The sequence below is a fragment of the Sylvia atricapilla genome, chromosome 6 (genome assembly GCF_009819655.1).
Source record: "Sylvia atricapilla isolate bSylAtr1 chromosome 6, bSylAtr1.pri, whole genome shotgun sequence".
NCBI lineage: Eukaryota > Metazoa > Chordata > Aves > Passeriformes > Sylviidae > Sylvia > Sylvia atricapilla.
The window spans coordinates 10196078-10223643 of record NC_089145.1 but is presented as its reverse complement, the minus strand read 5'-3'; the positions used below and the strand labels follow the sequence as shown (position 1 = coordinate 10223643).

At 60.1% G+C, this 27566-nt stretch overlaps 3 protein-coding genes and 2 pseudogenes across 3 annotated transcripts in view; 2 read left to right on the top strand and 3 right to left on the bottom strand.

Moving 5' to 3' along the window:
• LOC136362049 (uncharacterized) overlaps positions 1 to 2593 on the bottom strand; it is a 33475-nt gene extending 30882 nt beyond the window's left edge. Inside the window, 5 exon segments of the mRNA XM_066320304.1 lie at positions 55 to 369; positions 447 to 749; positions 823 to 1143; positions 1232 to 1552; positions 1623 to 2593. Of these exon segments, the coding sequence (XP_066176401.1) occupies positions 55 to 369; positions 447 to 749; positions 823 to 1143; positions 1232 to 1552; positions 1623 to 1674 (1312 nt within the window). The 5' untranslated portion in view covers positions 1675 to 2593.
• Positions 2594 to 3963: 1370 nt separating this feature from the next.
• Positions 3964 to 11336, top strand: LOC136362048 (NACHT, LRR and PYD domains-containing protein 12-like; annotated as a pseudogene).
• Positions 11337 to 11824: 488 nt separating this feature from the next.
• Positions 11825 to 14994, bottom strand: LOC136362305 (scavenger receptor cysteine-rich domain-containing protein SCART1-like). The gene is made up of 8 exons (XM_066320706.1): positions 14606 to 14994; positions 13753 to 14508; positions 13296 to 13667; positions 13078 to 13215; positions 12833 to 12928; positions 12533 to 12616; positions 12160 to 12300; positions 11825 to 11999 (listed from the first exon to the last, which is right to left on the bottom strand). The coding sequence occupies exons 1-8, from the start codon at positions 14949 to 14951 to the stop codon at positions 11884 to 11886; spliced, it is 2049 nt and encodes a 682-aa protein (XP_066176803.1). The 5' UTR covers positions 14952 to 14994; the 3' UTR covers positions 11825 to 11883.
• LOC136362047 (CD5 antigen-like) lies at positions 14994 to 18244 on the bottom strand. Its single transcript, XM_066320303.1, has 5 exons — positions 18149 to 18244; positions 15783 to 16485; positions 15374 to 15694; positions 15064 to 15300; positions 14994 to 15031 (listed from the first exon to the last, which is right to left on the bottom strand). Exons 1-5 carry the CDS (start codon positions 18242 to 18244, stop codon positions 14994 to 14996), a joined length of 1395 nt encoding a protein of 464 aa, XP_066176400.1.
• A 539-nt stretch (positions 18245 to 18783) lies between these two features.
• On the top strand, positions 18784 to 25946 carry LOC136362323 (NACHT, LRR and PYD domains-containing protein 12-like; annotated as a pseudogene).
• Positions 25947 to 27566: the final 1620 nt, after the last annotated feature.

Below are 27566 nucleotides of genomic sequence, written 5' to 3'. Positions count from 1 at the left end.
ACACCTTCTGATCCAAATTGCCCTTCAGGCCCCTCCCGCAGGTGCCCTACACACCTGAGCAGCTGACAGCCGCAGCGTTTCCGGGGGCACAGGGCGGCTTCCCCAGCACGGCCACGGGGCACTCGCCCGGGTGCCGCTCGCTCCCGCTGCAGCCGAAGGCGTCCGGCCGCAGCGGCCCCTCCCCGCTGCCGAAGGAGCCTCCCGGGGGCACGGTCAGGGCGCGGCCGCAGCCCAGGTGGCGGCACAGGACGTGGGCATCGGGCAGGTCCCACTCGCTGGCGCACACGGACCCCCACGTGCCCCTCACCGCCGCCTCCACCCGCCCGGCGCAGCCCGAGCTGCCGTTCGCCAGCCGGAAGCCCGTGTAGGCTGCGGCAGGAAGGGCGCTGAGAAGGGGCATTGTGCGGGGACCCCAACAGCCCCAGCCCGCTGTCCCCGGCACTTACGGGAGCAGATGACGCCGGCACGGCCGCTGCAGTTCTGGCTGTGGGGCGGACGCCGGCCACAGGCACTGAGGAGGGGCTCCGTGCCATTGCACTGGAAGCCCCAGTCCCACAGCGATCCCGATCCCGCCGCAAATCGGCCACTGCCGGCGATGCCGAGCGCCGCCCCACAGCCCAGCTCCCTGCACACCACCTCGGCCACCTTCATGTCCACCTGATTCTCGCACACACCGAGCCAGGCCCGGCCCAGCCGCACCTCCAGCTGCCCGGCGCAGGCTCCATCGCCTCCCACCAGCCGGGAAAAGCCTGCGGGAGCAGCACAGGCTCAGCGTCAAGGGAAGTGAACGAAGGGCCACGCCACCCCAAATCCAGCTCCTACCTTGGCAGACAACGGCAGTGTCATATTCAAACAAGACGTGTTTATAGGGACCCCAGCCACGGATCTTGCAGTCCCAGAGCGTGGTCTCGTACCCATCGCAGTCCACTATGGCCAGACTGACGGATCCGTCCCCTTCACCAAAGCGCTCACGGGCGGAGTAGGCACCGGCAGCCGAACCACAGCCCAGCTGCTGGCAAACCACCTCGGCGTCCTCCATGTCCCAGTTGTTGTCTCTCACAGAGCCCCATTGTCCCCGCAGCTTCACTTCCACCCTCCCGGCACAGAGACTGTCACCGCCTGCCAGCCTCAGCTCCACGGCATCTGCACCGGGACACCGGCACGGCTCAGCACTGCCCGGGCTGCACCAGCACAAGGTGGCTGTCCCAGCACGGCCAGCGTGTCCCCTCACCTGTGCAGATCACCCCCACATCCCGCTCGTGGCCGCACAAGTGCTGGCCCCATTCGAAATGTACACAATTCTGCAGCGCATCCTCGTTGCCGTAGCAGACGATGGGCTGCAGCCAGATCCGCCCGGTGCCTTGTCTGACCGGAACGTGTGGAGATGCCTTGGCCACCCGGCCACAGCCCAGCTGCCGGCACACCACGGTGGCCCAATGGGCTTCCCAGTCGAACTCGTAGACGCACACGGAGCCCCACTCACCGTCGTGCTTCACCTCCACACGCCCGGCACAGCGCCCGCCGCCGTCCACCAGACGCAGCTCCCCGGAGCCTGCGGCACGGAGCCTGCTGAGCCGGGCCCGGCCCCGCCGCGGGCCGCGCTCCGGCCGCCCGCCACTCACCCGCACACAGCTGCACGCACAGCAGCAGCCCCAGCGCCGCCAGCGGCCCCATGCCACCGGCCCCGACCCAGCGCAGCCGGGACACGTCTCGCCTCCAGCCGAGCCACTGCAGGCAGCGGCACCGGGGCAGCCTTTATCAGGCGCCCCATCTCCCGGCTGCGGGGCCGCCGCCTCCAATAACCTGCTCCGTGCCCAAATATGAGCCTCGCCTGCGCTGCTGGCGTCACACACCTCCCCACAGTGGGCTGCCACCCGGATGTCCCCGGGGGCAGACGGCCCCCCCTCAGCACCTGGGCTGCGGGGGCCCTTCCTCTACCCCCCGTGCCCACAGCTCTGCCGCGGGAGCCTGGCAAGAGCCGTCCTGACGGGGACACGCTTCACCCCTCCTCTCAGCCACAGCATCCACGGGAGCACCTCTAGCTCGGCCACCTGCACGCCTCAAAGCCCCATCCTTGGGCTGCTCCCCTCCCCCGCGGGGGGCGGCAGCAGCCCCCGGCTCCGCTCGGGGCTGCCAGGTGCCAGGTCCCCGGGCCCTCGCGGCGGCGCTGGCACATGGCGCTGCTGCCGCAGCTGTGGCGCCGCGCTCGCCTCGCCGCCAGGGCAGGAAGGAGGCGGTTACCCCGCGGCGGCTCCCGGCATCGCCATCGACCGCACGCGGCTCCCGACACCTGCGCTGCCGCCGAGAACGCCGCGGCTCCGCGCTGCCCCTGCAGCTCCGCCGCTCCGTGCCCCTGCAGCTCGGCAGCCGAGCGCTTCAGCAAACCTCCCGCCCTCACCCTTCGCCACGCTCTCTGGCAGCACGCTCCCAAGGCAGGAATCCGCTTTCACCCTCGGCACCGGCGCCCCTTCACAGCTGCGGCTCCAGCCACCCGCGCTGGCCCCGGAGCTTCCCCAAACACCCACTCCCACAGCCACGCCACGGTTCCTCACCCGTTCAACCCCAGGTTTCCCATGGCACAGTGGCAGGTGACTCCATCCATAATCCCCTTTCTGCTGCCGCAGGAACACAGGAAGAGCCCCAGGTGGTGTCTGTCTCCCAGGAGAGTCCCCAGGCAACGGAACTGGGCCACGGCCGGGCTGCCCTTTATCCGCCGGCTCCTGCTGGGGGGCAGAAAGCCACTCCCCTTCATTCAGGAGAGCTCCCGTCCTTTAGAAAAAGTCCTTCCAAGAACCAGAGCCGTTCCCAGTGCATCTCTCAGTGCTGCCAATGGGTCTGAGGTCCGTCCCGGCCCTGGGGCACACGGAGGAGATCCTGCTGGATCTGCAGGGGAGGGGTCGGGTCCTGCCCTCTCCTTTTCCCCCTGGGAACTGCTTTGTGTATTTGGTAATGCCAAATAAGCACCCTGCAGACAATCCCTGCCATCTCTTCCCCCTCAGCTCACAATCCTTAAGGATGTGTGTGGTCCCAGATACTGCCCCACATTCCCGAGGGATGGCTGATGTACTTGGCCCAGAGTCAGGTGCGTGGCCTGGGAGAGTTTCTGACCAGTTTGGGTATAAATGGGAGGAAAGGGAAAATCACACTGAAATCAAGTAAAACCCCTACACAGGAGCTGTTTTCCTGCAGCTCTGGACAGGAAGGGGTGAATTCTGTGGGCAGGGCCACCACTTCCTGGGGACAGGGCAACACCACACTGTCACACACGTGTCCCCAGGGCTGACACATGGCCAGGCCATCCTCATGGCAACGTCCCCAGGGTGCTGCTGCCAACATCATCATAGTCCTGTGTGTGCCGGGGGCTCGTTGCCGAGGGGTCCATGGCTGCTCCTGGGGACGTGAAGGGGAGCAGGTCCCACCTTGGGGACAGCACAGAAAGGTGCTGAGGGGACAGGCAGCTCCATGTCTCCCCTGACTGACCCCACCTGGGATCTCACCATAGGACACATGGATCTGCTGCTGGGTCCCTGCACATCCCACAGTCAAACCCTGCAAGGGAGTGGGTCTGCAGACAGAACAAGGCAGCTGTGAGCCTTCTTACCTGTGGGGAGGACACAGATCCACCTGTCCCGTGACACTCCCTGGGAGATGTCCCCAGTGCTGGCAGCGGGGGCCTCCTGCGGCACATCCAGGACATCGTCGTAGCCGTCCGGGGTTCCCTGCTCGGGCCTGAGCTCTGAGTTCAGTCCTGGGCACTCCAGGTTGAAGCTGTGCTGAGGTCAGCCTCACCAGCTCTGTCCAGCCAGCTCATCCCTGCAGTCAATTACGTGGCCTTGTAATGCCTCCATAAATGCACCGTTTACAATCACAGAGTGGTTTGGGTTGGAAGTGACCTTAAAGCTCACCCAGTGCTCTCTGCACTTTCCAGCAGCCAGCTGGGCACATGCTTTCTTTCCTCTTGGGATGGGGATTAAGGATGTCTCTGTGGAGATCTGTGCTCTGGAGCCCAGAGACAGCGCCTTTGTCTCCTGGAGCATGAGTCAGAGGCTGCAGGTAACCCCGGGAACGTGCATTTGCTCCAGGGGCATGAGCATGATGAAAGAAGAGTGGATAGATCAGGATCAGGAGCCAGCAAGAAGAACACCCAAGTGACCAAAGAGTCCCCAAATGCTCACATATTGATGTCCTTAGTGGCCCAGGCAGACCTAGGAAAGCACTGAGCATTGAAACAAGTGGCTGCTGGTGTGTCAGGAGCATGGCTGGGCTGGAGGGGAATTTGTCTGGGCTGGGGCCTGACCCTGCTCCTCGTGGGCACAGAGCACAGGCGGGACAGCAGAGAGCACATGGTGCGGGCAGTCCCGCCAGCACAGGGAGCTGGGCAGCTGTCCCAGGGAGAGCCCATCCTTCCACAGCCGCTTCAGCACCCTGACCATCTCCAGGGAGCCTGGGAGCAAGCACGGAGCCAAGGAGGGAGCCCTGGGAACCGGCCAGGGATGTGGCAGCCCGGCAGCGGAGCAGCCACCGCCAGCACCACGGCGCTGTTTGAACCTGGCAGAGACGGGCAAACCCCGCAGGGCGTGGTGCTGGTGGGGGCCCGGGGATGGGGAAGACAACCATGGTCAGGAAGGTGATGCTGGAGTCGGGAGAAGGGACACTCCACACCCAGTTTGACTTTGTCTCCTGCACTGACTGTCCTTGTCTTCTGCAAAGCTGTTACAGTTCTGACTGCTTTATCTCAGCTGTAGGTCAGGATGAAAGACAGGGGAAACGTAGAGTCGAGTTGGGTCGTGGTTGTTTATTACATCTTATCTATGTACGGTATTTACAGTCTCATGAAGCGTGAGCTCCAACTTGCCAGTTAAAGAAATGAGACAAAATGCAGACCTTCTAAATTTTAACTAGGCTATTTAAGAGATAATTGCCCAATACCAAAGTGACACCTATATTATTGATGCTTTTCACCCAATAATGATCATTCGAAGTTCCACAATACACACAATCTCTCACTCAGTTAGAGAAAACCACCCAAATCCCTGAAGAAAGAAGGTGATGAAGAAAAAGGAACCCAGACAACACCCTGAATCTTCTGTCTTGGCCCCCACACACTACTATATACTAAAAGCCAAACTAAAGTCTTCACCCTGTGAGATCACACAACACCATTCCAACTACACACACACAACCCCAGTGCTGTCACAAATTGCAGAGGCTCATTGCAAGGCCTCATGTCAAATGCAGTGCCTGCCTGAGGGTCAGCACCCGTCAGCCCAGAAAGCCTGAGATTTCCAAAATCCAGGGTTCAAACACAAAGCCATAGTCCTTCCCATGGAAGCCAGCGAGGCAGACCTGGTTTCACAGTGCTGTCCTGGCCTGCGAGTGCCGGCTGGGAAGATCCTGGAGGACCACAAGAGGATCCTCTTCATTTTGGATGGCTTCCAGGCCCTGGGGTTTTCCTTGGTTCAGCCAAGGCTGAGCTGAGCTCTGACCCCAGGGAGGTGAAGCCACTGGAGCTCACCCTGATGAGTTGGTTGAAGAAGACAGTGCTCCCCAAAGCCTCTTTGCTCATCACCATGAGGCCAAGGCTCTAGGAAGCCTGAGGTGGTGCCTGAAGGGTGAATGTTACCTGTTGATACTGGGAATTTCAGCAGCCAGGAGGGAAAAGTATTTCCACAGGTACTTTGAGAACCCCAGCCAAGCTGACGTGGCCTTCAGGTTTGCCAGAGACAACGAGAACCTCTATAGCTGATGTGTCTTCCCTGTCCTGAGCTGGACCATCTGCACCATCCTTGAACAAGAGCTTTGTGGGAAGAAAATCCTCCTGGAGTGCTGCAAAGCCAGCACGGAGATGATGATGTTCTACCTCTCCCAATCACTGAAGCACAGGGACAACGCCCAGGTCCTGCAGCAGTTCCTACTGCACCTTTGCTCCTGGGCTGCCGAGGCTATGTGGAAGCACAAGGTCCTCTTTGAGGAGAAGGAAATCAAGGACTGTGGCTTGGACCAGCCAGGTCTTCTCCCCTTCTTCCTCAGGGAATGGATGCCAGGGGAAGGAGAACACCGTGGCAGTGTCTATGCCTTCACTCACCTGCACCTCCAGGAGTTTGTTGCAGCAATGTTTTATGCTGTGGAGGATGATGGGGAAAGGGTCAGCAGCTTGGGGAGGCTTAAGAAGGATGTAAATCAATTCTTAGAAATCTGCAGCAAGTCCAGACAGGATTTGAATGTCACAGTGAGATTCCTCTTTGGTCTGGTCAGCCAGAAAGCCATAGAGTACACGGAGAAAACCACTGGGTGCAGAATTCCCCACGAGCCAGGGAAGAGCTGCTGCAGTGCATTCAGGGGAGGCACGGAGGCCTCTCCCACCCTGGCCAAGCACTGAAGGTTTCAGAGATGGAAACTTTTAACTTCTTCTTCGAGACCAATGAGAAGAGCTTTGCACACGCACTTGCATTGGGTCGTTTCACTGACCTGCACCTGTGAGACACCCAAGCTGACCCTGTACGACCAGATGGCTCTTTCCTTTGGCATCCAGCACTGGGCTGGGCCAGGCTGTGTCATCCTCCAGGGATGCTCCATCCACGGGCAGGATCCTCAGGCAGAGCTGGATGCCAAGTCAGAGCCCTGGTAAGCGCAGCTCCTCCTCACTTGAATGACCCAAAAGAGGAAAGATTTCTCTTGCTCTGCCCCAAAGGATGATTCAGCTCCTCCCTCCTGAACACCAGCTTGGCCTTTCCCTGGGTGTTGATTCCTCCACACAGGATTAACATACTCCTGGGGACAATAGGAACACATGGGCTCCTCCATCCACTGCCCACTGTGGGATTGATGGTGATGGAGCTTCATGGCTCCACCTGGCCAGACCCACATGTGCCCAGCTGTCACTCTGGCTTCCCATCCCCCTTCTCCCTCACCAAAGGAAATCCCTGGTGCTGGAATATTGAGTGCACCCTGTGATTCACCTCACATCTGTCTCCCAGCTGGTCCCAGCAGCAATGCTCGAGGCCCTTCACATCTCCAAACCACCAAGGTCCCTCCGGAGGAGCCCTCCCGTGCTCTGGAGGCTCTGCTCTGGGCTGTGTGCCGGTGTCGGAGCCGGGAGCTCCCAGCACCGCCGAGGGCTGCACGTGTCCCAGGGTCTCTGTTCCCCTGCAGCTCTGGAATCTCGGGAGCCGGAGCACATCCCAATGGCCACGCCGTGCGGCGGTGGCGGGAGGAGCTGCCCCGCCCCATCCACCTGCTCTGCCGGGCTCTGCGGCACCGGGACAGGGCCCTGCAGGTGCTCCGGTGAGAGATGCGTGTGCAGCCCAAACCAGGGCTGGGATCTGGGCTCTGGCTGGGGCCCCCAAACCACGGTGCACCGGGTGAGTGGGTTGGTGCTGCCCCGCTGCTCCCTGGGGACAGCGGCAAGGCCCTGTTCAGCCGAGGGTGGGTGTTGTCCCTGGGGTTTGGCGGCAGGGGAGCAGCCAGGACAGGTGAGCTGTGCTCAGCCCCCGTTCTCCGTGCTCTCCCACAGGCTGCAGTGGAGCCGGCTGTCCCAGAGCTGCTGCGCGGAGCTGGCAGCGCTGCTGGCGGAGCACCCTGGCCTGGCCCGTGTGGGGCTGGGTGACAGCTCCCGGGGTGACAGCGGCGTGCCCCTCCTCTGTCAGGGGCTGCGGACTCCGGGCTGCCGCCTGCGCATCCTGCGGTGAGCACCCCCGGCATCCCTCTGCATCTCCGACCCGGGAGCTGGGGAGGTGCCCCAAAGGGACCCCGTGGGGTGGCACCGTGCCTCTGTCCCACTCTTCCAGCCCAAGGAGCTCCAAGGTTATGGCACTAGGGTGCGGACATCCACCATGCTGGGAGGGCAATCAGGGCACTCAGGAGGCTCTGAGGGTCTTTCCCAGGGGTTCCCATCAGGCTGCGGTATTTCCTCATCCCCAGCACCTGCTGCGAGGACCTTGAGCACCAACAGGGGCCTGGAGGAGCTGGATTTGTCCTTCCCCGAGGGGCTGCGTGATGCCCCGTGTGGACCTGCTGTGTCAGGGCCTCCAGCACTGTGCCTGCCCGCTACAGACACTGCGGTAAAGGGGCTGAGAGATGGCCAGTGCTCCCTCCTTCCTGGCCACAGCTTTCTCCTTCCCGCCTGCAGCAGCTCAGCCAGCAGGGGCCAAAGCCCTCCTTCCCTGTTCCCCTGGCTCCCGCAGGCTGGGGAGCTGCCGGCTGTGGGCTGCCTGCTGCCCAGCCCTGGCCACGCAGCTGCTGCAGGGGCCCCGTCTCACCGGCCTGGGCCTGAGTGACAACGAGCTGGGAGCCCACGGTGTCCTGCAGCTCTGCCAGCAGCTCCGGCATCCCGCCTGCCGCTGCAGAGCCTGGGATGAGGGCCCTGCCACGGCCCCTTCCATGCCCGGCATTCCTGAGCTGCGGAGCAGAGGCTGTGGGACAGGCAGGGCCACAGCGGCATCCCGGCTGCTTCAGCACCTCCCTCCCCACAGGCTCTAACACCTTCTTCTCTTTCCTGCATCCTCCATGCCCAGGCTGAGCACAGACGGCTTCAGCCAGGCCCTGCTCAGGAACTGGACACCCTCAGGGAACTGCAGCCCGCCCTGGGATCTGCAAGCTCTTGGAGCGTGATGTGTGATTTCAGGAAGTATTTAAGGCGTTTGCTAGAGCTTGTAGGAAAAAAATTAGGGAGGCTGAAGCTCAGTTTGAAGTTAAAATGGTGACTTTTGTAAAGAATAATAAAAAATGTTTCTCCTAATATATTAATGGTAAAAGGAAAGGTAAGGCCAGCCCTTGTTCTCTATTGGACGAGGGAGGGAACTTAGTAACTGCCTATGAGGACAAGGCAGAAGTGCTTAATGGCTTCTTTGCCTCAGTTTTCAGTGGGAAGACAACTTGCCGTCAGGACAACTGTCCTCCTGGGTTGGTTGATGGTGTCAGGGAACAGAATGGTCGCCCCATTATCCAAGAAGAGGCAGTCAGAGAACTGCTGAGATGCTGGGATACTCATAAATCTATGAGTATCCAGATGGGATCCATCCCAGGGTGATGAGTTTGCTGGTAGGTGAACTTGCAAAGCCACTCTCCCTCATTTACAATCAGGCATGGCTCACTGGTGAAGTCCAGGATGATTGGAAACTGGCTAATGTGACACCCATTCTCAAAAAGGGAGGGTGGGAGGATCGCAGTAGTTACAGACCAGTGAGTCTGACTCGGTACCTGGTAAGATAGTGGAACAGTTTACAGTGAGTGTCATCTCACACCACATACAGGATGGCCAGGGTCTCAGCATGGCTTTAGGAGAGGTAAGTCATGTTTCACCAACCTGATCTCCTTTTATGACCAGGTGACCTGTTGGAGTCCAGGGCATCCCTTTGATTGCCCTGGAAGGTCACAGACCTCGGCAGAGAGGTCTGGGACCTGAGCAAGAGGGTTTGAGATCTGTACAGGACGGTCTGGAATCTGTACAGGGGGGATCTGGAATTTGTACAAGACCCTGGCACAGAGCCCAGGAAGACAGAGTCTTTGACTTTCGTCCATGGAAAAAACATTGAGACAGGAATTACAAGTCACAAAGGTGTGATAGACAGTAGTGTAGCTTATCATGGGGTGGAAACTTCTATAATTTTGGGATTTTAGAATGGAGGTGAATGGGGAACAAGATGGAGGATTTAGGGCGGTGCCCTGAGTTGTTCTTCTTCTCCCTTGGCCTCCATCTCCTGCTGTGATGGTGGCACAAAGTAGTTCAAGGAGATTGGGTCAGAGTAGAGTTGACCTCTTTAGGATAGGTGACAGGTATTGGCACATAACTCTAAATAATATACACGTAATTATCTGTATAAGAAGGCAGTGACCTCCCATCGAGAGGGGAGTCCTCCTGTGTCCGAGCAGCAGAACACCTCGGCCGGGCACAGAGAACATTGTAAGATAACAAATAATAAACAACATGAGAAACCTTGAAAAACAAGACCTTGAAGACTCCGTTTCATTCTCACGTCTGGCTCAGGGCCTTCAGAGGGCAAAAGATTCTAAACCACCGGAATCTCAGGCAAGAACCAAACCTGGGAGTGACCCGCCTGGTGGCTGCAGGAAGGGCTCTGGAGGTTGTCTATTTGGACTTCAGCAAGGCCTTTGACACTGTCTCCCACAGCACACTCCTGGAATAGCTGGCAGCCAGGGGCTTGGACAGGAGCACTCTTGGCTGGGTTAGGAACCGGCTCAATGGCTGGGCCCAGAGACTGGTGGTGAATGGTGCTGCATCCAGCTGGGGACAGTCACCAGTGGTGTCCCTCAGGGGTCTGTGCTGGGACCAGCGTTGTTCAATATTTTTATTGATGACATGGATGAGGCTATTGAATCTTTCCTGAGTAAATTTGCAGATGACACTAAGCTGGGAGTGTGTGGCCATCTCTTGGAGGATAGGATGGCTCTGCAGAGAGACCTGGAATGGTTGGATGGATGGGCAGAGTCTAACAAATTTAGTAAGTCCAAGTGCCGAGTCCTGCACTTTGGCCACGATAACCCCTTGCAGCATTATAGGCTGGGGACGGTGTGGCTGGACAGTGCCCGGGAGGACAGGGACCTGGGGGTTCTGCTCAGCAGCCGGCTGAACAGGAGCCAGCAGTGTGCCCAGGTGGCCAAGAGGGCCAATGGCACTTGGCCTGGATCAGCAATGGTGTGGCCAGCAGGAGCAGGGAGATCGTTCTTCCCCAGTAACTCGGCTCTGGTCAGGCCACACCTCGAGTGCTGTGCCCAGTTCTGGGCCCCTCAGTTTAGGAAGGACGTTGAGACACTTGAGCATGTCCAGAGGAGGCCAACAAGGCTGGTGAAGGACTTGGAAAACAAGCCATATGATGAACGTCTGAGAGAGCTCAGGTTGTTTAGCCTGGAGAAAAAAAAGACTCAGAGGTGACCTTGTCACTCTCTACAACTTCCTGAAAGGGGGCTGTAGACAGCTGGGGGTTGGTCTCTTTCTTCAGGTAGCAAATGACAGAATGAGAGGACACAGTCCCAGGCTGCGTCAAGGGAAATATAGGTTGGATATTAGGAAGAAGTTCTTCAAGGGAAGAGTGATTAAGTACTGGAATAGTCTGCCCGGGGAGGTGGTGGAGTCACCATCCCTGGATGTGTTTAAAACAAGACTGCATGTGGCACTTGATGCCATGATCTAGTTGAAGTGTTAGGGCTGGGTTGGACTCGATGATCTTGAAGATCTCTTGCAACCTACACATTCTGTGACTCTGTACCACAGGTGGGGGCCTTGGCCCGGCTGCCCTGCCACTGCATGGTCGTGCCGGGAGGCAGGAAGGCACTCCCCTCCTTCAGGAGACCTCCCCTCCTTTAGGAAAAGTCCTTCCAACAACCAGAGCCATTCCCAGCCCGGCTCTCAGTGCTGCCACTGGGTCTGAGCCTGCCCCACCCCTGGGGCACAGAGAGGAGATCCTGCTGCATTTGAAGGGGTGGGTCCGGGCCCTGCCCTCTTCCTTGTCCCTTTGGACTTGCTGGGAGCAGCTGTGTGCATTTGGCAATCCCAAATGAACACTGTGCAGACAATTCTAGCCATCTCCTATGCTCTTCCCTCTCAGGCAACCACGCCCAAGGATGTGTCTGTGCATCCAGTTCCTGTCCCACATCCACCAGGGATGGCTGATCTAACTGGCTGAGAGGTGACAGCGTCAGAATGAAGTCCCAGACCTGGAAAAGAGTCTCTAGCCATTTTGGTTGTAATAGGAAGATAGGGAAATTTGCAATGAAATCATACAAAATCCATTCATAGGAGCTGTTTTCCTGCAGCGGTGGACAGGAAGGAGTGACTTCTGTGGGTAGGGCCACCCCTTCCGGGGACAGGGCACCACCACACTGTCACACACGTGTCCCCAGGGCTGCCACATGGCCAGGCCATCCTCATGGCAACGTCCCCAGGGTGCTCTTGCCAACATCATCATAGTCCATGTACTCCGAGGGCTCTTCCGAGGGGTCAATGGCTGCTCCTGGGGGACGTGGAGGGGAGCAGATCCCACCTTGGGGACAGCACAGAAAGGTGCTGAGGGGACAGGCAGCTCCGTGTCCCCCCTGATAGACCCCACCTGGGATCTGACCATAGCACCCATGGATCTGCTGCTGGGTCCCTGCCAGGGAGTGGCTGTGCAGAGGGGACAGGGCAGCTGTGAGCCCTCTTACCTGTGGGGAGGACACAGATCCACCTGTGCCGTGACACTCCCTGGGAGATGTCCCCAGTGCTGGCAGCGGGGGCCTCCTGCGGCACATCCAGGACATCGTCGTAGCCGTCCGGGGTTCCCTGCTCGGGCCGGGCGGGGGGATCTGGGACAGGCACAGGGGTCCATGGCAGCGACCAGCGGCCCTGGCAGGGCTCTGCCTGTGCCATTCCCTACGGCCCTGCCACTGGCCATATGCTGGAGACCCTTGGCTCCCGCAGGGAAAGGCCATGCCTCACTGCACACTAACAAGGGGAGGACTTGTCCCCTCAGCTCCCCAGCCCAGCTGTGTCCTCTGTCCTCCTGCTCCCCGCTAGCTTCCTGCCCTGTGGCCCTACCTGGGGCTGCCTCGGTGTCACTCCCCTCCACGCTGTCCCCGGTGTAATAGGGCACCTTCTGGAGCGATCCCTCTGACAGGTAACCTGCAGGGGATAAACAGGGACTTGGGACGGGCGGCCTCAAGCAGCACCACAGGTGACAGAACCTCACCCTGCACACCAGGGCTGCTGTGGGCCTGAGGGGCCACCCCAGACTATGACAAGGAGCCACTGCTGGGACACCAGGACCCGGAGCTGCCGTGGGGCTGTCATGAAGAGCCTTCACTCCACACAGAGCTGGGGCACAAGGGCTGCACCCACCTGGGAGACTGGGCACCTCCTGGTACTTGTGCATCGCAGTATAGTCCAGCTCCTCGTAGACAGCATTGGAGACGGCATCTGCAGCTCTGCCAGGGCCTGGAACAAGAGGCAGCACTTACCTGGGGCCCTGGGCACTGAAGGCGGCACTGGGGTCACCCCTGCTCACCTTCTGAACTGTTCTGCATCACAGGAGCCCTTGGACCCCCAAAATGGGTCTGTGACAGCCCCCACACACAGGAACCCACCTTGGCACCGGGCACGGCACAGCAGCACGGCCAGGGCACCCAGGGACAGGCACAGCAGCGTCCCCAGCACCACACACAGGACAATTGGCACAGGCACAGTCTCCACAGCCACTGCCAGCGTGGTTCTGCTGGGAAGAACTTTGGGGACACATTCCGGCAGTGAGGGCAAGGCATCCCAGCCAGACCGGTGTGGGGGATGCAGGAACAGGCAGAGCTACCTGTGCTGCTGGCACCCTCCGGATACGGGGTAGTGTCTGTCTCAGTGATGCCACCGCTGTCCTCCTCACAAGCCACGTGGGCGTCGCCGCCAGGGCCGCAGCTCTGCAGGTGCCAGGGCGCCGAGGGGCAGCCCCAGAGCGAGCGGGCCCCGTCCTCGCAGCCCACCCAGGCCAGCCAGGCAGGGGACGGCTGCTGGGCGGGTTCGGCCGACAGCCGGGCCCGCTCCCCACAGCCCAGCTGGCGGCAGACGGCGGCGCCGGTGCCGGGGCCGGTGCCGCTGGCGCACACGCGGCCCCAGGTGCCGTTGTGGGACACCTCCAGGAACCCGCGGCAGCGCCCGCCGCCGCCCGCCAGCCGCACGGAGACATGCTCTGCAAGGGGTGCAGGGGGGTCACGGCACGGCCACCGACCCCCCGGGCCTTCCGCTGGCCTCTGCTGGGAGTGGCCGCCACTGACCTGAGCACACGGCCCCTGCCCCACCGCCGAGCCCGCACTCGCGCCCTTCCGAGCGCCCGCATTCCCAGAGAGACTCCTCGCTCCCGGAGCAGTCGGGGATGTAGGGCCACGGCGGCCCCGTGCCGGGACCGAAGCGCGCCGACCTCGGGGCCTCCAGTGCCCTGCCACAGCCCAGCTCACGGCAGACAACGGCAGCGTCCTGCACGTCCCAGCCTTCCTGGCACACGCTGCTCCAGCTGCCACCGGAATAGATCTCCACGCGCCCGGCGCAGCGCCCAGAGCTCCCCACCAGCCTCACCCGCCGGCTGCCTGTGCGCATGGAGGGACCGGGATGGGCCGGCTGCTTGGGGCACCAGCAGGTCTGCCCTTTCTCGGGACACCCACCTGAGCAGACCATGGATGCCCCATTATGCATGGCAGCTGCTGCAGTGGGCACAAACGCATTATCAGGCCAAAAGGAATGGTTGGCTTTCTCGGGCAGCTCGGTCGTCATCCCCTCCAGCCCCATGATAGTTTTGATCACCCTTTCCAAGATGTCCCTCTCCGTCTGGTTGATGTCCCTCAGGTAGGTCCTGCTAGGGACAACGTGACTCTCGTCCAGTCCTCCACAGTCCAGCTCCCTGCACACCTTGCTCAAATTCGGTACGATCAACAGCTCTCCTGGCACTCGGCGCCAGGCCCCGGTGTCTATGGCCAACTCCAGCCACCCATCGCACCGGCTCTCACCCTCCACCAGCCGCAGGGACTCGACAATGCCTGTAAAACGGCCAGGCTCAGCCCTTCATCCCAAAACATTCCAACACCTTCTGATCCAAATTGCCCTTCAGGCCCCTCCCGCAGGTGCCCTACACACCTGAGCAGCTGACAGCCGCAGCGTTTCCGGGGGCACAGGGCGGCTTCCCCAGCACGGCCACGGGGCACTCGCCCGGGTGCCGCTCGCTCCCGCTGCAGCCGAAGGCGTCCGGCCGCAGCGGCCCCTCCCCGCTGCCGAAGGAGCCTCCCGGGGGCACGGTCAGGGCGCGGCCGCAGCCCAGGTGGCGGCACAGGACGTGGGCATCGGGCAGGTCCCACTCGCTGGCGCACACGGACCCCCACGTGCCCCTCACCGCCGCCTCCACCCGCCCGGCGCAGCCCGAGCTGCCGTTCGCCAGCCGGAAGCCCGTGTAGGCTGCGGCAGGAAGGGCGCTGAGAAGGGGCATTGTGCGGGGACCCCAACAGCCCCAGCCCGCTGTCCCCGGCACTTACGGGAGCACATGACGCCGGCACGGCCGCTGCAGTTCTGGCTGTGGGGCGGACGCCGGCCACAGGCACTGAGGAGGGGCTCCGTGCCATTGCACTGGAAGCCCCAGTCCCACAGCGATCCCGATCCCGCCGCAAATCGGCCACTGCCGGCGATGCCGAGCGCCGCCCCACAGCCCAGCTCCCTGCACACCACCTCGGCCACCTTCATGTCCACCTGATTCTCGCACACACCGAGCCAGGCCCGGCCCAGCCGCACCTCCAGCTGCCCGGCGCAGGCTCCATCGCCTCCCACCAGCCGGGAAAAGCCTGCGGGAGCAGCACAGGCTCAGCGTCAAGGGAAGAGAACGAACGGCCACGCCACCCCAAATCCAGCTCCTACCTTGGCAGACAACGGCAGTGTCCAAGCCATGCGATGCCTGATTATAGGGACCCCAGCCACGGATCCTGCAGTCCCAGAGCGTGGTCTCGTACCCATCGCAGTCCACGAAGACCAGACTGACGGGCCCATCCCCTTCACCAAAGCGCTCACGGGCGGAGTAGGCACCGGCAGCCGAGCCACAGCCCAGCTGCTGGCAAACCACCTCGGCGTCCTCCATGTCCCAGTTGTTATCTCTCACAGAGCCCCATTGTCCCCGCAGCTTCACTTCCACCCTCCCGGCACAGAGACTGTCACCGCCTGCCAGCCTCAGCTCCACGGCATCTGCACCGGGACACCGGCACGGCTCAGCCCTGCCCGGGCTGCACCAGCACAAGGTGGCTGTCCCAGCACGGCCAGCGTGTCCCCTCACCTGTGCAGATCACCCCCACATCCCACTCGTGGCCGCAGAAGTGCCGGCCCCATCCGTAATGTACACAATTCTGCAGCGCATCCTCGCTGCCGCGGCAGAATTCGAGCTGCAGCCAGATCCGCCCGGTGCCTTGTCTGACCGGAACGTGTGGGGATGCCCCGGCCGCCCGGCCACAGCCCAGCTGCCGGCACACCACGGTGGCCCAATGGCGTTTCCAGCCGAAGTTGTAGACGCACACGGAGCCCCACCGACCGCCGTGCTTCACCTCCACACGCCCGGCACAGCGCCCGCCGCCGTCCACCAGACGCAGCTCCCCGGAGCCTGCGGCACGGAGCCTGCTGAGCCGGGCCCGGCCCCGCCGCGGGCCGCGCTCCGGCCGCCCGCCACTCACCCGCACACAGCTGCACGCACAGCAGCAGCCCCAGCGCCGCCAGCGGCCCCATGCCACCGGCCCCGACCCAGCGCAGCCGGGACACGTCTCGCCTCCAGCCGAGCCACTGCAGGCAGCGGCACCGGGGCAGCCTTTATCAGGCGCCCCATCTCCCGGCTGCGGGGCCGCCGCCTCCAATAACCTGCTCCGTGCCCAAATATGAGCCTCGCCTGCGCTGCTGGCGTCACACACCTCCCCACAGTGGGCTGCCACCCGGATGTCCCCGGGGGCAGACGGCCCCCCCTCAGCACCTGGGCTGCGGGGGCCCTTCCTCTACCCCCCGTGCCCACAGCTCTGCCGCGGGAGTCTGGCAAGAGCCGTCCTGACGGGGACACGCTTCACCCCTCCTCTCAGCCACAGCATCCACGGGAGCACCTCTAGCTCGGCCACCTGCACGCCTCAAAGCCCCATCCTTGGGCTGCTCCCCTCCCCCGCGGGGGGCGGCAGCAGCCCCCGGCTCCGCTCGGGGCTGCCAGGTGCCAGGTCCCCGGGCCCTCGCGGCGGCGCTGGCACATGGCGCTGCTGCCGCAGCTGTGGCGCCGCGCTCGCCTCGCCGCCAGGGCAGGAAGGAGGCGGTTACCCCGCGGCGGCTCCCGGCATCGCCATCGACCGCACGCGGCTCCCGACACCTGCGCTGCCGCCGAGAACGCCGCGGCTCCGCGCTGCCCCTGCAGCTCCGCCGCTCCGTGCCCCTGCAGCTCGGCAGCCGAGCGCTTCAGCAAACCTCCCGCCCTCACCCTTCGCCACGCTCTCTGGCAGCACGCTCCCAAGGCAGGAATCCGCTTTCACCCTCGCCACCGGCGCCCCTTCACAGCTGCGGCTCCAGCCACCCGCGCTGGCCCCGGAGCTTCCCCAAACACCCACTCCCACAGCCACACCACGGTTCCTCACCCGTTCAACCCCAGGTTTCCCATGGCACAGTGGCAGGTGACTCCATCCATAATCCCCTTTCTGCTGCCGCAGGAACACAGGAAGAGCCCCAGGTGGTGTCTGTCTCCCAGGAGAGCCCCAGGCAACGGAACTGGGCCACGGCCGGGCTGCCCTTTATCCGCCGGCTCCTGCTGGGGGGCAGAAAGCCACTCCCCTCATTCAGGAGAGCTCCCGTCCTTTAGAAAAAGTCCTTCCAAGAACCAGAGCCGTTCCCAGTGCATCTCTCAGTGCTGCCAATGGGTCTGAGGTCGTCCCGGCCCTGGGGCACACGGAGGAGATCCTGCTGGATCTGCGGGGAGGGGTCGGGTCCTGCCCTCTCCTTTTCCCCCTGGGAACTGCTTTGTGTATTTGGTAATGCCAAATAAGCACCCTGCAGACAATCCCTGCCATCTCTTCCCCCTCAGCTCACAATCCTTAAGGATGTGTGTGTGGTTCCAGATCCTGCCCCACATTCCCGAGGGATGGCTGATGTACTTGGCCAGAGTCAGGTGCGTGGCCTGGGAGAGTTTCTGACCAGTTTGGGTATAAATGGGAGGAAAGGGAAATTCACACTGAAATCAAGGAAAACCCCTACACAGGAGCTGTTTTCCTGTAGCACTGGACAGGGAGGGGTGACCTCTGTGGGCAGGGCCACCCCTTCCTGGGGACAGGGCACCACCACACTGTCACACACCTGTCCCCAGGACTGACACATGGCCAGGCCATCCGCATGGCAACGTCCCCAGGGTGCTGCTGCCAACATCATCATAGTCTGTGTGTGTCGGGGGCTGTTGCAAGGGGTCCCTGTCTGCTCCTGGTGGACTTGGAGGGGAGCAGATCCCACCTTGGGGACAGCACAGAAAGGTGCTGAGGGGACAGGCAGCTCCATGTCTCCCCTGACTGACCCCACCTGGGATCTCACCATAGGACACATGGATCTGCTGCTGGGTCCCTGCACATCCCCACAGTCAAACCCTGCAAGGGAGTGGGTCTGCAGACAGAACAAGGCAGCTGTGAGCCTTCTTACCTGTGGGGAGGACACAGATCCACCTGTCCCGTGACACTCCCTGGGAGATGTCCCCAGTGCTGGCAGCGGGGGCCTCCTGCGGCACATCCAGGACATCGTCGTAGCCGTCCGGGGTTCCCTGCTCGGGCCTGAGCTCTGAGTTCAGTCCCGGGCACTCCAGGTTGAAGCTGTGCTGAGGTCAGCCTCACCAGCTCTGTCCAGCCAGCTCATCCCTGCAGTCAATTACGTGGCCTTGTAATGCCTCCATAAATGCACCGTTTACAATCACAGAGTGGTTTGGGTTGGAAGTGACCTTAAAGCTCACCCAGTGCTCTCTGCACTTTCCAGCAGCCAGCTGGGCACATTCTTTCTTTCCTCTTGGGATGGGGATTAAGGATGTCCCTGTGGAGATCTGTGCTCTGGAGCCCAGAGACAGCGCCTTTGTCTCCTGGAGCATGAGTCAGAGGCTGCAGGTAACCCCGGGAATGTGCATTTGCTCCAGGGGCATGAGCATGATGAAAGAAGAGTGGATAGATCAGGATCAGGAGCCAGAAGAAGAACACCCAAGTGACCAAAGAGTCCCCAAATGCTCACATTTGATGTCCTTAGTGGCCCAGGCAGACCTAGGAAAGCACTGAGCATTGAAACAAGTGGCTGCTGGTGTGTCAGGAGCATGGCTGGGCTGGAGGGGAATTTGTCTGGGCTGGGGCCTGACCCTGTTCCTCGTGGGCACAGAGCACAGGCGGGACAGCAGAGAGCACATGGTGCGGGAGTCCCGCCAGCACAGGGAGCTGGGCAGCTGTCCCAGGGAGAGCCCATCCTTCCACAGCCGCTTCAGCACCCTGACCATCTCCAGGGAGCCTGGGAGCAAGCACGGAGCCAAGGAGGGAGCCCTGGGAACCGGCCAGGGATGTGGCAGCCCGGCAGCGGAGCAGCCACCGCCAGCACCACGGCGCTGTTTGAACCTGGCAGAGACGGGCAAACCCCGCAGGGCGTGGTGCTGGTGGGGGCCCGGGGATGGGGAAGACAACCATGGTCAGGAAGGTGATGCTGGAGTCGGGAGAAGGGACACTCCACACCCAGTTTGACTTTGTCTCCTGCACTGACTGTCCTTGTCTTCTGCAAAGCTGTTACAGTTCTGACTGCTTTATCTCAGCTGAGGTCAGGATGAAAGACAGGGGAAACGTAGAGTCGAGTTGGGTCGTGGTTGTTTATTACATCTTATCTATGTACGGTATTTACAGTCTCATGAAGCGTGAGCTCCAACTTGCCAGTTAAAGAAATGAGACAAAATGCAGACCTTCTAAATTTTAACTAGGCTATTTAAGAGATAATTGCCCAATACCAAAGTGACACCTATATTATTGATGCTTTTCACCCAATAATGATCATTCGAAGTTCCACAATACACACAATCTCTCACTCAGTTAGAGAAAACCACCCAAATCCCTGAAGAAAGAAGGTGATGAAGAAAAAGGAACCCAGACAACACCCTGAATCTTCTGTCTTGGCCCCCACACACTACTATATACTAAAAGCCCAAACTAAAGTCTTCACCCTGTGAGATCACACAACACCATTCCAACTACACACACACAACCCCAGTGCTGTCACAAATTGCAGAGGCTCATTGCAAGGCCTCATGTCAAATGCAGTGTCTGCCTGAGGGTCAGCACCCGTCAGCCCAGAAAGCCTGAGATTTCCAAAATCCAGGGTTCAAACACAAAGCCATAGTCCTTCCCATGGAAGCCAGCGAGGCAGACCTGGTTTCACAGTGCTGTCCTGGCCTGCGAGTGCCGGCTGGGAAGATCCTGGAGCACCACAAGAGGATCCTCTTCATTTTGGATGGCTTCCAGGCCCTGGGGTTTTCCTTGGTTCAGCCCAAGGCTGAGCTGAGCTCTGACCCCAGGGAGGTGAAGCCACTGGAGCTCACCCTGATGAGTTGGTTGAAGAAGACAGTGCTCCCCAAAGCCTCTTTGCTCATCACCATGAGGCCAATGCTCTAGGAAGCCTGAGGTGGTGCCTGAAGGGTGAATGTTACCTGTTGATACTGGGAATTTCAGCAGCCAGGAGGGAAAAGTATTTCCACAGGTACTTTGAGAACCCCAGCCAAGCTGACGTGGCCTTCAGGTTTGCCAGAGACAACGAGATCCTCTATAGCTGATGTGTCTTCCCTGTCCTGAGCTGGACCATCTGCACCATCCTTGAACAAGAGCTTTGTGGGAAGAAAATCCTCCTGGAGTGCTGCAAAGCCAGCACGGAGATGATGATGTTCTACCTCTCCCAATCACTGAAGCACAGGGACAACGCCCAGGTCCTGCAGCAGTTCCTACTGCACCTTTGCTCCTGGGCTGCCGAGGCTATGTGGAAGCACAAGGTCCTCTTTGAGGAGAAGGAAATCAAGGACTGTGGCTTGGACCAGCCAGGTCTTCTCCCCTTCTTCCTCAGGGAATGGATGCCAGGGGAAGGAGAAGACCGTGGCAGTGTCTATGCCTTCACTCACCTGCACCTCCAGGAGTTTGTTGCAGCAATGTTTTATGCTGTGGAGGATGAAGGGGAAAGGGTCAGCAGCTTGGGGAGGCTTAAGAAGGATGTAAATCAATTCTTAGAAATCTGCAGCAAGTCCAGACAGGATTTGAATGTCACAGTGAGATTCCTCTTTGGTCTGGTCAGCCAGAAAGCCATAGAGTACACGGAGAAAACCACTGGGTGCAGAATTCCCCACGAGCCAGGGAAGAGCTGCTGCAGTGCATTCAGGGGAGGCACGGAGGCCTCTCCCACCCTGGCCAAGCACTGAAGGTTTCAGAGATGGAAACTTTTAACTTCTTCTTCGAGACCAACGAGAAGAGCTTTGCACACCCACTTGCATTGGGTCATTTCACTGACCTGCACCTGTGAGACACCCAAGCTGACCCTGTACGACCAGATGGCTCTTTCCTTTGGCATCCAGCACTGGGCTGGGCCAGGCTGTGTCATCCTCCAGGGATGCTCCATCCACGGGCAGGATCCTCAGGCAGAGCTGGATGCCAAGTCAGAGCCCTGGTAAGCGCAGCTCCTCCTCACTTGAAAGACCCAAAAGAGGAAAGATTTCTCTTGCTCTGCCCCAAAGGATGATTCAGCTCCTCCCTCCTGAACACCAGCTTGGCCTTTCCCTGGGTGTTGATTCCTCCACAGAGGATTAACATACTCCTGGGGACAATACAGAACACATGGGCTCCTCCATCCACTGCCCACTGTGGGATTGATGGTGATGGAGCTTCATGGCTCCACCTGGCCAGACCCACCTGTGCCCAGCTGTCACTCTGGCTTCCCATCCCCCTTCTCCCTCACCAAGGGAAATCCCTGGTGCTGGAATATTGAGTGCACCCTGTGATTCACCTCACATCTGTCTCCCAGCTGGTCCCAGCAGCAATGCTCGAGGCCCTTCACATCTCCAAACCACCAAGGTCTCTCCAGAGGAGCCCTCCCGTGCTCTGGAGGCTCTGCTCTGGGCTGTGTGCCGGTGTCGGAGCCGGGAGCTCCCAGCACCGCCGAGGGCTGCACGTGCCCCAGGGTCTCTGTTCCCCTGCAGCTCTGGAATCTCGGGAGCCGGAGCACATCCCAATGGCCTCGCCGTGCGGCGGCGGCGGGAGGAGCTGCCCCGCCCCATCCACCTGCTCTGCCGGGCTCTGCGGCACCGGGACAGGGCCCTGCAGGTGCTCCGGTGAGAGATGCGTGTGCAGCCCAAACCAGGGCTGGGGTCTGGGCTCTGGCTGGGGCCCCCAAACCACGGTGCACCGGGTGAGTGGGTTGGTGCTGCCCCGCTGCTCCCTGGGGACAGCGGCAAGGCCCTGTTCAGCCGAGGGTGGGTGTTGTCCCTGGGGTTTGGCGGCAGGGGAGCAGCCAGGACAGGTGAGCTGTGCTCAGCCCCCGTTCTCCGTGCTCTCCCACAGGCTGCAGTGGAGCCGGCTGTCCCAGAGCTGCTGCGCGGAGCTGGCAGCGCTGCTGGCGGAGCACCCTGGCCTGGCCCGTGTGGGGCTGGGTGACAGCTCCCGGGGTGACAGCGGCGTGCCCCTCCTCTGTCAGGGGCTGCGGACTCCGGGCTGCCGCCTGCGCATCCTGCGGTGAGCACCCCCGGCATCCCTCTGCATCTCCGACCCGGGAGCTGGGGAGGTGACCCAAAGGGACCCCGTGGGGTGGCACCGTGCCTCTGTCCCACTCTTCCAGCCCAAGGAGCTCCAAGGTTATGGCACTAGGGTGCGGACATCCACCATGCTGGGAGGGCAATCAGGGCACTCAGGAGGCTCTGAGGGTCTTTCCCAGGGGTTCCCATCAGGCTGCGGTATTTCCTCATCCCCAGCACCTGCTGCGAGGACCTTGAGCACCAACAGGGGCCTGGAGGAGCTGGATTTGTCCTTCCCCGAGGGGCTGCGTGATGCCCGTGTGGACCTGCTGTGTCAGGGCCTCCAGCACTGTGCCTGCCCGCTACAGACACTGCGGTAAAGGGGCTGAGAGATGGGCCAGTGCTCCCTCCTTCCTGGCCACAGCTTTCTCCTTCCCGCCTGCAGCAGCTCAGCCAGCAGGGGCCAAAGCCCTCCTTCCCTGTTCCCCTGGCTCCCGCAGGCTGGGGAGCTGCCGGCTGTGGGCTGCCTGCTGCCCAGCCCTGGCCACGCAGCTGCTGCAGGGGCCCCGTCTCACCGGCCTGGGCCTGAGTGACAACGAGCTGGGAGCCCACGGTGTCCTGCAGCTCTGCCAGCAGCTCCGGCATCCCGCCTGCCCGCTGCAGAGCCTGGGATGAGGGCCCTGCCACGGCCCCTTCCATGCCCGGCATTCCTGAGCTGCGGAGCAGAGGCTGTGGGACAGGCAGGGCCACAGCGGCATCCCGGCTGCTTCAGCACCTCCCTCCCCACAGGCTCTAACACCTTCTTCTCTTTTCCTGCATCCTCCATGCCCAGGCTGAGCACAGACGGCTTCAGCCAGGCCCTGCTCAGGAACTGGACACCCTCAGGGAACTGCAGCCCGCCCTGGGGATCTGCAAGCTCTTGGAGCGTGATGTGTGATTTCAGGAAGTATTTAAGGCGTTTGCTAGAGCTTGTAGGAAAAAAATTAGGGAGGCTGAAGCTCAGTTTGAAGTTAAAATGGTGACTTTTGTAAAGAATAATAAAAAATGTTTCTCCTAATATATTAATGGTAAAAGGAAAGGTAAGGCCAGCCCTTGTTCTCTATTGGACGAGGGAGGGAACTTAGTAACTGCCTATGAGGACAAGGCAGAAGTGCTTAATGGCTTCTTTGCCTCAGTTTTCAGTGGGAAGACAACTTGCCGTCAGGACAACTGTCCTCCTGGGTTGGTTGATGGTGTCAGGGAACAGAATGGTCGCCCCATTATCCAAGAAGAGGCAGTCAGAGAACTGCTGAGATGCTGGGATACTCATAAATCTATGAGTATCCAGATGGGATCCATCCCAGGGTGATGAGTTTGCTGGTAGGTGAACTTGCAAAGCCACTCTCCCTCATTTACAATCAGGCATGGCTCACTGGTGAAGTCCAGGATGATTGGAAACTGGCTAATGTGACACCCATTCTCAAAAAGGGAGGGTGGGAGGATCGCAGTAGTTACAGACCAGTGAGTCTGACTCGGTACCTGGTAAGATAGTGGAACAGTTTACAGTGAGTGTCATCTCACACCACATACAGGATGGCCAGGGTCTCAGCATGGCTTTAGGAGAGGTAAGTCATGTTTCACCAACCTGATCTCCTTTTATGACCAGGTGACCTGTTGGAGTCCAGGGCATCCCTTTGATTGCCCTGGAAGGTCACAGACCTCGGCAGAGAGGTCTGGGACCTGAGCAAGAGGGTTTGAGATCTGTACAGGACGGTCTGGAATCTGTACAGGGGGGGATCTGGAATTTGTACAAGACCCTGGCACAGAGCCCAGGAAGACAGAGTCTTTGACTTTCGTCCATGGAAAAACATTGAGACAGGAATTACAAGTCACAAAGGTGTGATAGACAGTAGTGTAGCTTATCATGGGGTGGAAACTTCTATAATTTTGGGATTTTAGAATGGAGGTGAATGGGGCACAAGATGGAGGATTTAGGGCGGTGCCCTGAGTTGTTCTTCTTCTCCCTTGGCCTCCATCTCCTGCTGTGATGGTGGCACAAAGTAGTTCAAGGAGATTGGGTCAGAGTAGAGTTGACCTCTTTAGGATAGGTGACAGGTATTGGCACATAACTCTAAATAATATACACGTAATTATCTGTATAAGAAGGCAGTGACCTCCCATCGAGAGGGGAGTCCTCCTGTGTCCGAGCAGCAGAACACCTCGGCCGGGCACAGAGAACATTGTAAGATAACAAATAATAAACAACATGAGAAACCTTGAAAAACAAGACCTTGAAGACTCCGTTTCATTCTCACGTCTGGCTCAGGGCCTTCAGAGGGCAAAAGATTCTAAACCACCGGAATCTCAGGCAAGAACCAAACCTGGGAGTGACCCGCCTGGTGGCTGCAGGAAGGGCTCTGGAGGTTGTCTATTTGGACTTCAGCAAGGCCTTTGACATTGTCTCCCACAGCACACTCCTGGAATAGCTGGCAGCCCGGGGCTTGGACAGGAGCACTCTTGGCTGGGTTAGGAACCGGCTCGATGGCTGGGCCCAGAGACTGGTGGTGAATGGTGCTGCATCCAGCGGGGCACAGTCACCAGTGGTGTCCCTCAGGGGTCTGTGCTGGGACCAGCGTTGTTCAATATTTTTATTGATGACATGGATGAGGCTATTGAATCTTTCCTGAGTAAATTTGCAGATGACACTAAGCTGGGAGTGTGTGGCCATCTCTTGGAGGATAGGATGGCTCTGCAGAGAGACCTGGAATGGTTGGATGGATGGGCAGAGTCTAACAAATTTAGTAAGTCCAAGTGCCGAGTCCTGCACTTTGGCCACGATAACCCCTTGCAGCATATAGGCTGGGGACGGTGTGGCTGGACAGTGCCCGGGAGGACAGGGACCTGGGGGTTCTGCTCAGCAGCCGGCTGAACAGGAGCCAGCAGTGTGCCCAGGTGGCCAAGAGGGCCAATGGCACTTGGCCTGGATCAGCAATGGTGTGGCCAGCAGGAGCAGGGAGGTCATTCTTCCCCAGTAACTCGGCTCTGGTCAGGCCACACCTCGAGTGCTGTGTCCAGTTCTGGGCCCCTCAGTTTAGGAAGGACATTGAGACACTTGAGCATGTCCAGAGGAGGCCAACAAGGCTGGTGAAGGACTTGGAAAACAAGCCATATGATGAACGTCTGAGAGAGCTCAGGTTGTTTAGCCTGGAGAAAAAAAAGACTCAGAGGTGACCTTGTCACTCTCTACAACTTCCTGAAAGGGGGCTGTAGACAGCTGGGGGTTGGTCTCTTTCTTCAGGCAGCAAATGACAGAATGAGAGGACACAGTCCCAGGCTGCGTCAAGGGAAATATAGGTTGGATATTAGGAAGAAGTTCTTCAAGGGAAGAGTGATTAAGTACTGGAATAGTCTGCCCGGGGAGGTGGTGGAGTCACCATCCCTGGATGTGTTAAAACAAGACTGCATGTGGCACTTGATGCCATGATCTAGTTGAAGTGTTAGGGCTGGGTTGGACTCGATGATCTTGAAGATCTCTTCCAACCTACACATTCTGTGACTCTGTACCACAGGTGGGGGCCTTGGCCCGGCTGCCCTGCCACTGCATGGTCGTGCCGGGAGGCAGGAAGGCACTCCCCTCCTTCAGGAGACCTCCCCTCCTTTAGGAAAAGTCCTTCCAACAACCAGAGCCATTCCCAGCCCAGCTCTCAGTGCTGCCACTGGGTCTGAGCCTGCCCCACCCCTGGGGCACAGACGAGGAGATCCTGCTGCATTTGAAGGGGTGGGTCCGGGCCCTGCCCTCTTCCTTGTCCCTTTGGACTTGCTGGGAGCAGCTGTGTGCATTTGGCAATCCAAATGAACACTGTGCAGACAATTCCTAGCCATCTCCTATGCTCTTCCCTCTCAGGCAACCACGCCCAAGGATGTGTCTGTGCATCCAGTTCCTGTCCCACATCCACCAGGGATGGCTGATCTAACTGGCTGAGAGGTGACAGCGTCAGAATGAAGTCCCAGACCTGGAAAAGAGTCTCTAGCCCTTTTGGTTGTAATAGGAAGATAGGGAAATTTGCAATGAAATCATACAAAATCCATTCATAGGAGCTGTTTTCCTGCAGCGGTGGACAGGAAGGAGTGACTTCTGTGGGTAGGGCCACCCCCTTCCGGGGACAGGGCACCACCACACTGTCACACACGTGTCCCCAGGGCTGCCACATGGCCAGGCCATCCTCATGGCAACGTCCCCAGGGTGCTCTTGCCAACATCATCATAGTCCATGTACTCCGAGGGCTCTTCCGAGGGGTCAATGGCTGCTCCTGGGGGACGTGGAGGGGAGCAGATCCCACCTTGGGGACAGCACAGAAAGGTGCTGAGGGGACAGGCAGCTCCGTGTCCCCCCTGATAGACCCCACCTGGGATCTGACCATAGCACCCATGGATCTGCTAGCTGGGTCCCTGCCATGGGAGTGGCTGTGCAGAGGGGACAGGGCAGCTGTGAGCCCTCTTACCTGTGGGGAGGACACAGATCCACCTGTGCCGTGACACTCCCTGGGAGACTGTCCCCAGTGCTGGCAGCGGGGGCCTCCTGCGGCACATCCAGGACATCGTCGTAGCCGTCCGGGGTTCCCTGCTCGGGCCGGGGCGGGGGGATCTGGGACAGGCACAGGGGGTCCATGGCAGCGACCAGCGGCCCTGGCAGGGCTCTGCCTGTGCCATTCCCTACGGCCCTGCCACTGGCCATATGCTGGAGACCCTTGGCTCCCGCAGGGAAAGGCCATGCCTCACTGCACACTAACAAGGGGAGGACTTGTCCCTCAGCTCCCCAGCCCAGCTGTGTCCTCTGTCCTCCTGCTCCCCGCTAGCTTCCTGCCCTGTGGCCCTACTGGGGCTGCCTCGGTGTCACTCCCCTCCACGCTGTCCCCGGTGTAATAGGGCACCTTCTGGAGCGATCCCTCTGACAGGTAACCTGCAGGGGATAAACAGGGACTTGGGACGGGCCGGCCTCAAGCAGCACCACAGGTGACAGAACCTCACCCTGCACACCAGGGCTGCTGTGGGCCTGAGGGGCCACCCCAGACTATGACAAGGAGCCACTGCTGGGACACCAGGACCCGGAGCTGCCGTGGGGCTGTCAGGAAGAGCCTTCACTCCACACAGAGCTGGGGCACAAGGGCTGCACCCACCTGGGAGACACTGGGCACCTCCTGGTACTTGTGCATCGCAGTATAGTCCAGCTCTCGTAGACAGCATTGGAGACGGCATCTGCAGCTCTGCCAGGGCCTGGAACAAGAGGCAGCACTTACCTGGGGCCCTGGGCACTGAAGGTGGCACTGGGGTCACCCCTGCTCACCTTCTGAACTGTTC

Excerpts from the sequence above, each read along its gene's own strand:
- LOC136362047 (XM_066320303.1), bottom strand. The coding sequence starts at position 18,244 with ATGTCCTGGATGTGCCGCAGGAGGCCCCCGCTGCCAGCACTGGGGACA. Across the intron at positions 16,486-18,148 it reads GATCTGTGTCCTCCCCACAG|AGGAAGGGCCCCCGCAGCCC; the intron begins GTAAGAAGGCTC and ends CACGGGGGGTAG. Across the intron at positions 15,301-15,373 it reads CACTGCCGTTGTCTGCCAAG|GCTTTTCCCGGCTGGTGGGA; the intron begins GTAGGAGCTGGA and ends CTGCTCCCGCAG.
- LOC136362305 (XM_066320706.1), bottom strand. The coding sequence starts at position 14,951 with ATGCCCCTTCTCAGCGCCCTTCCTGCCGCAGCCTACACGGGCTTCCGG. Across the intron at positions 13,216-13,295 it reads GGAGGGTGCCAGCAGCACAG|TTCTTCCCAGCAGAACCACG; the intron begins GTAGCTCTGCCT and ends GTGTCCCCAAAG. Across the intron at positions 12,929-13,077 it reads GTGCCGTGCCCGGTGCCAAG|GCCCTGGCAGAGCTGCAGAT; the intron begins GTGGGTTCCTGT and ends CTCTTGTTCCAG.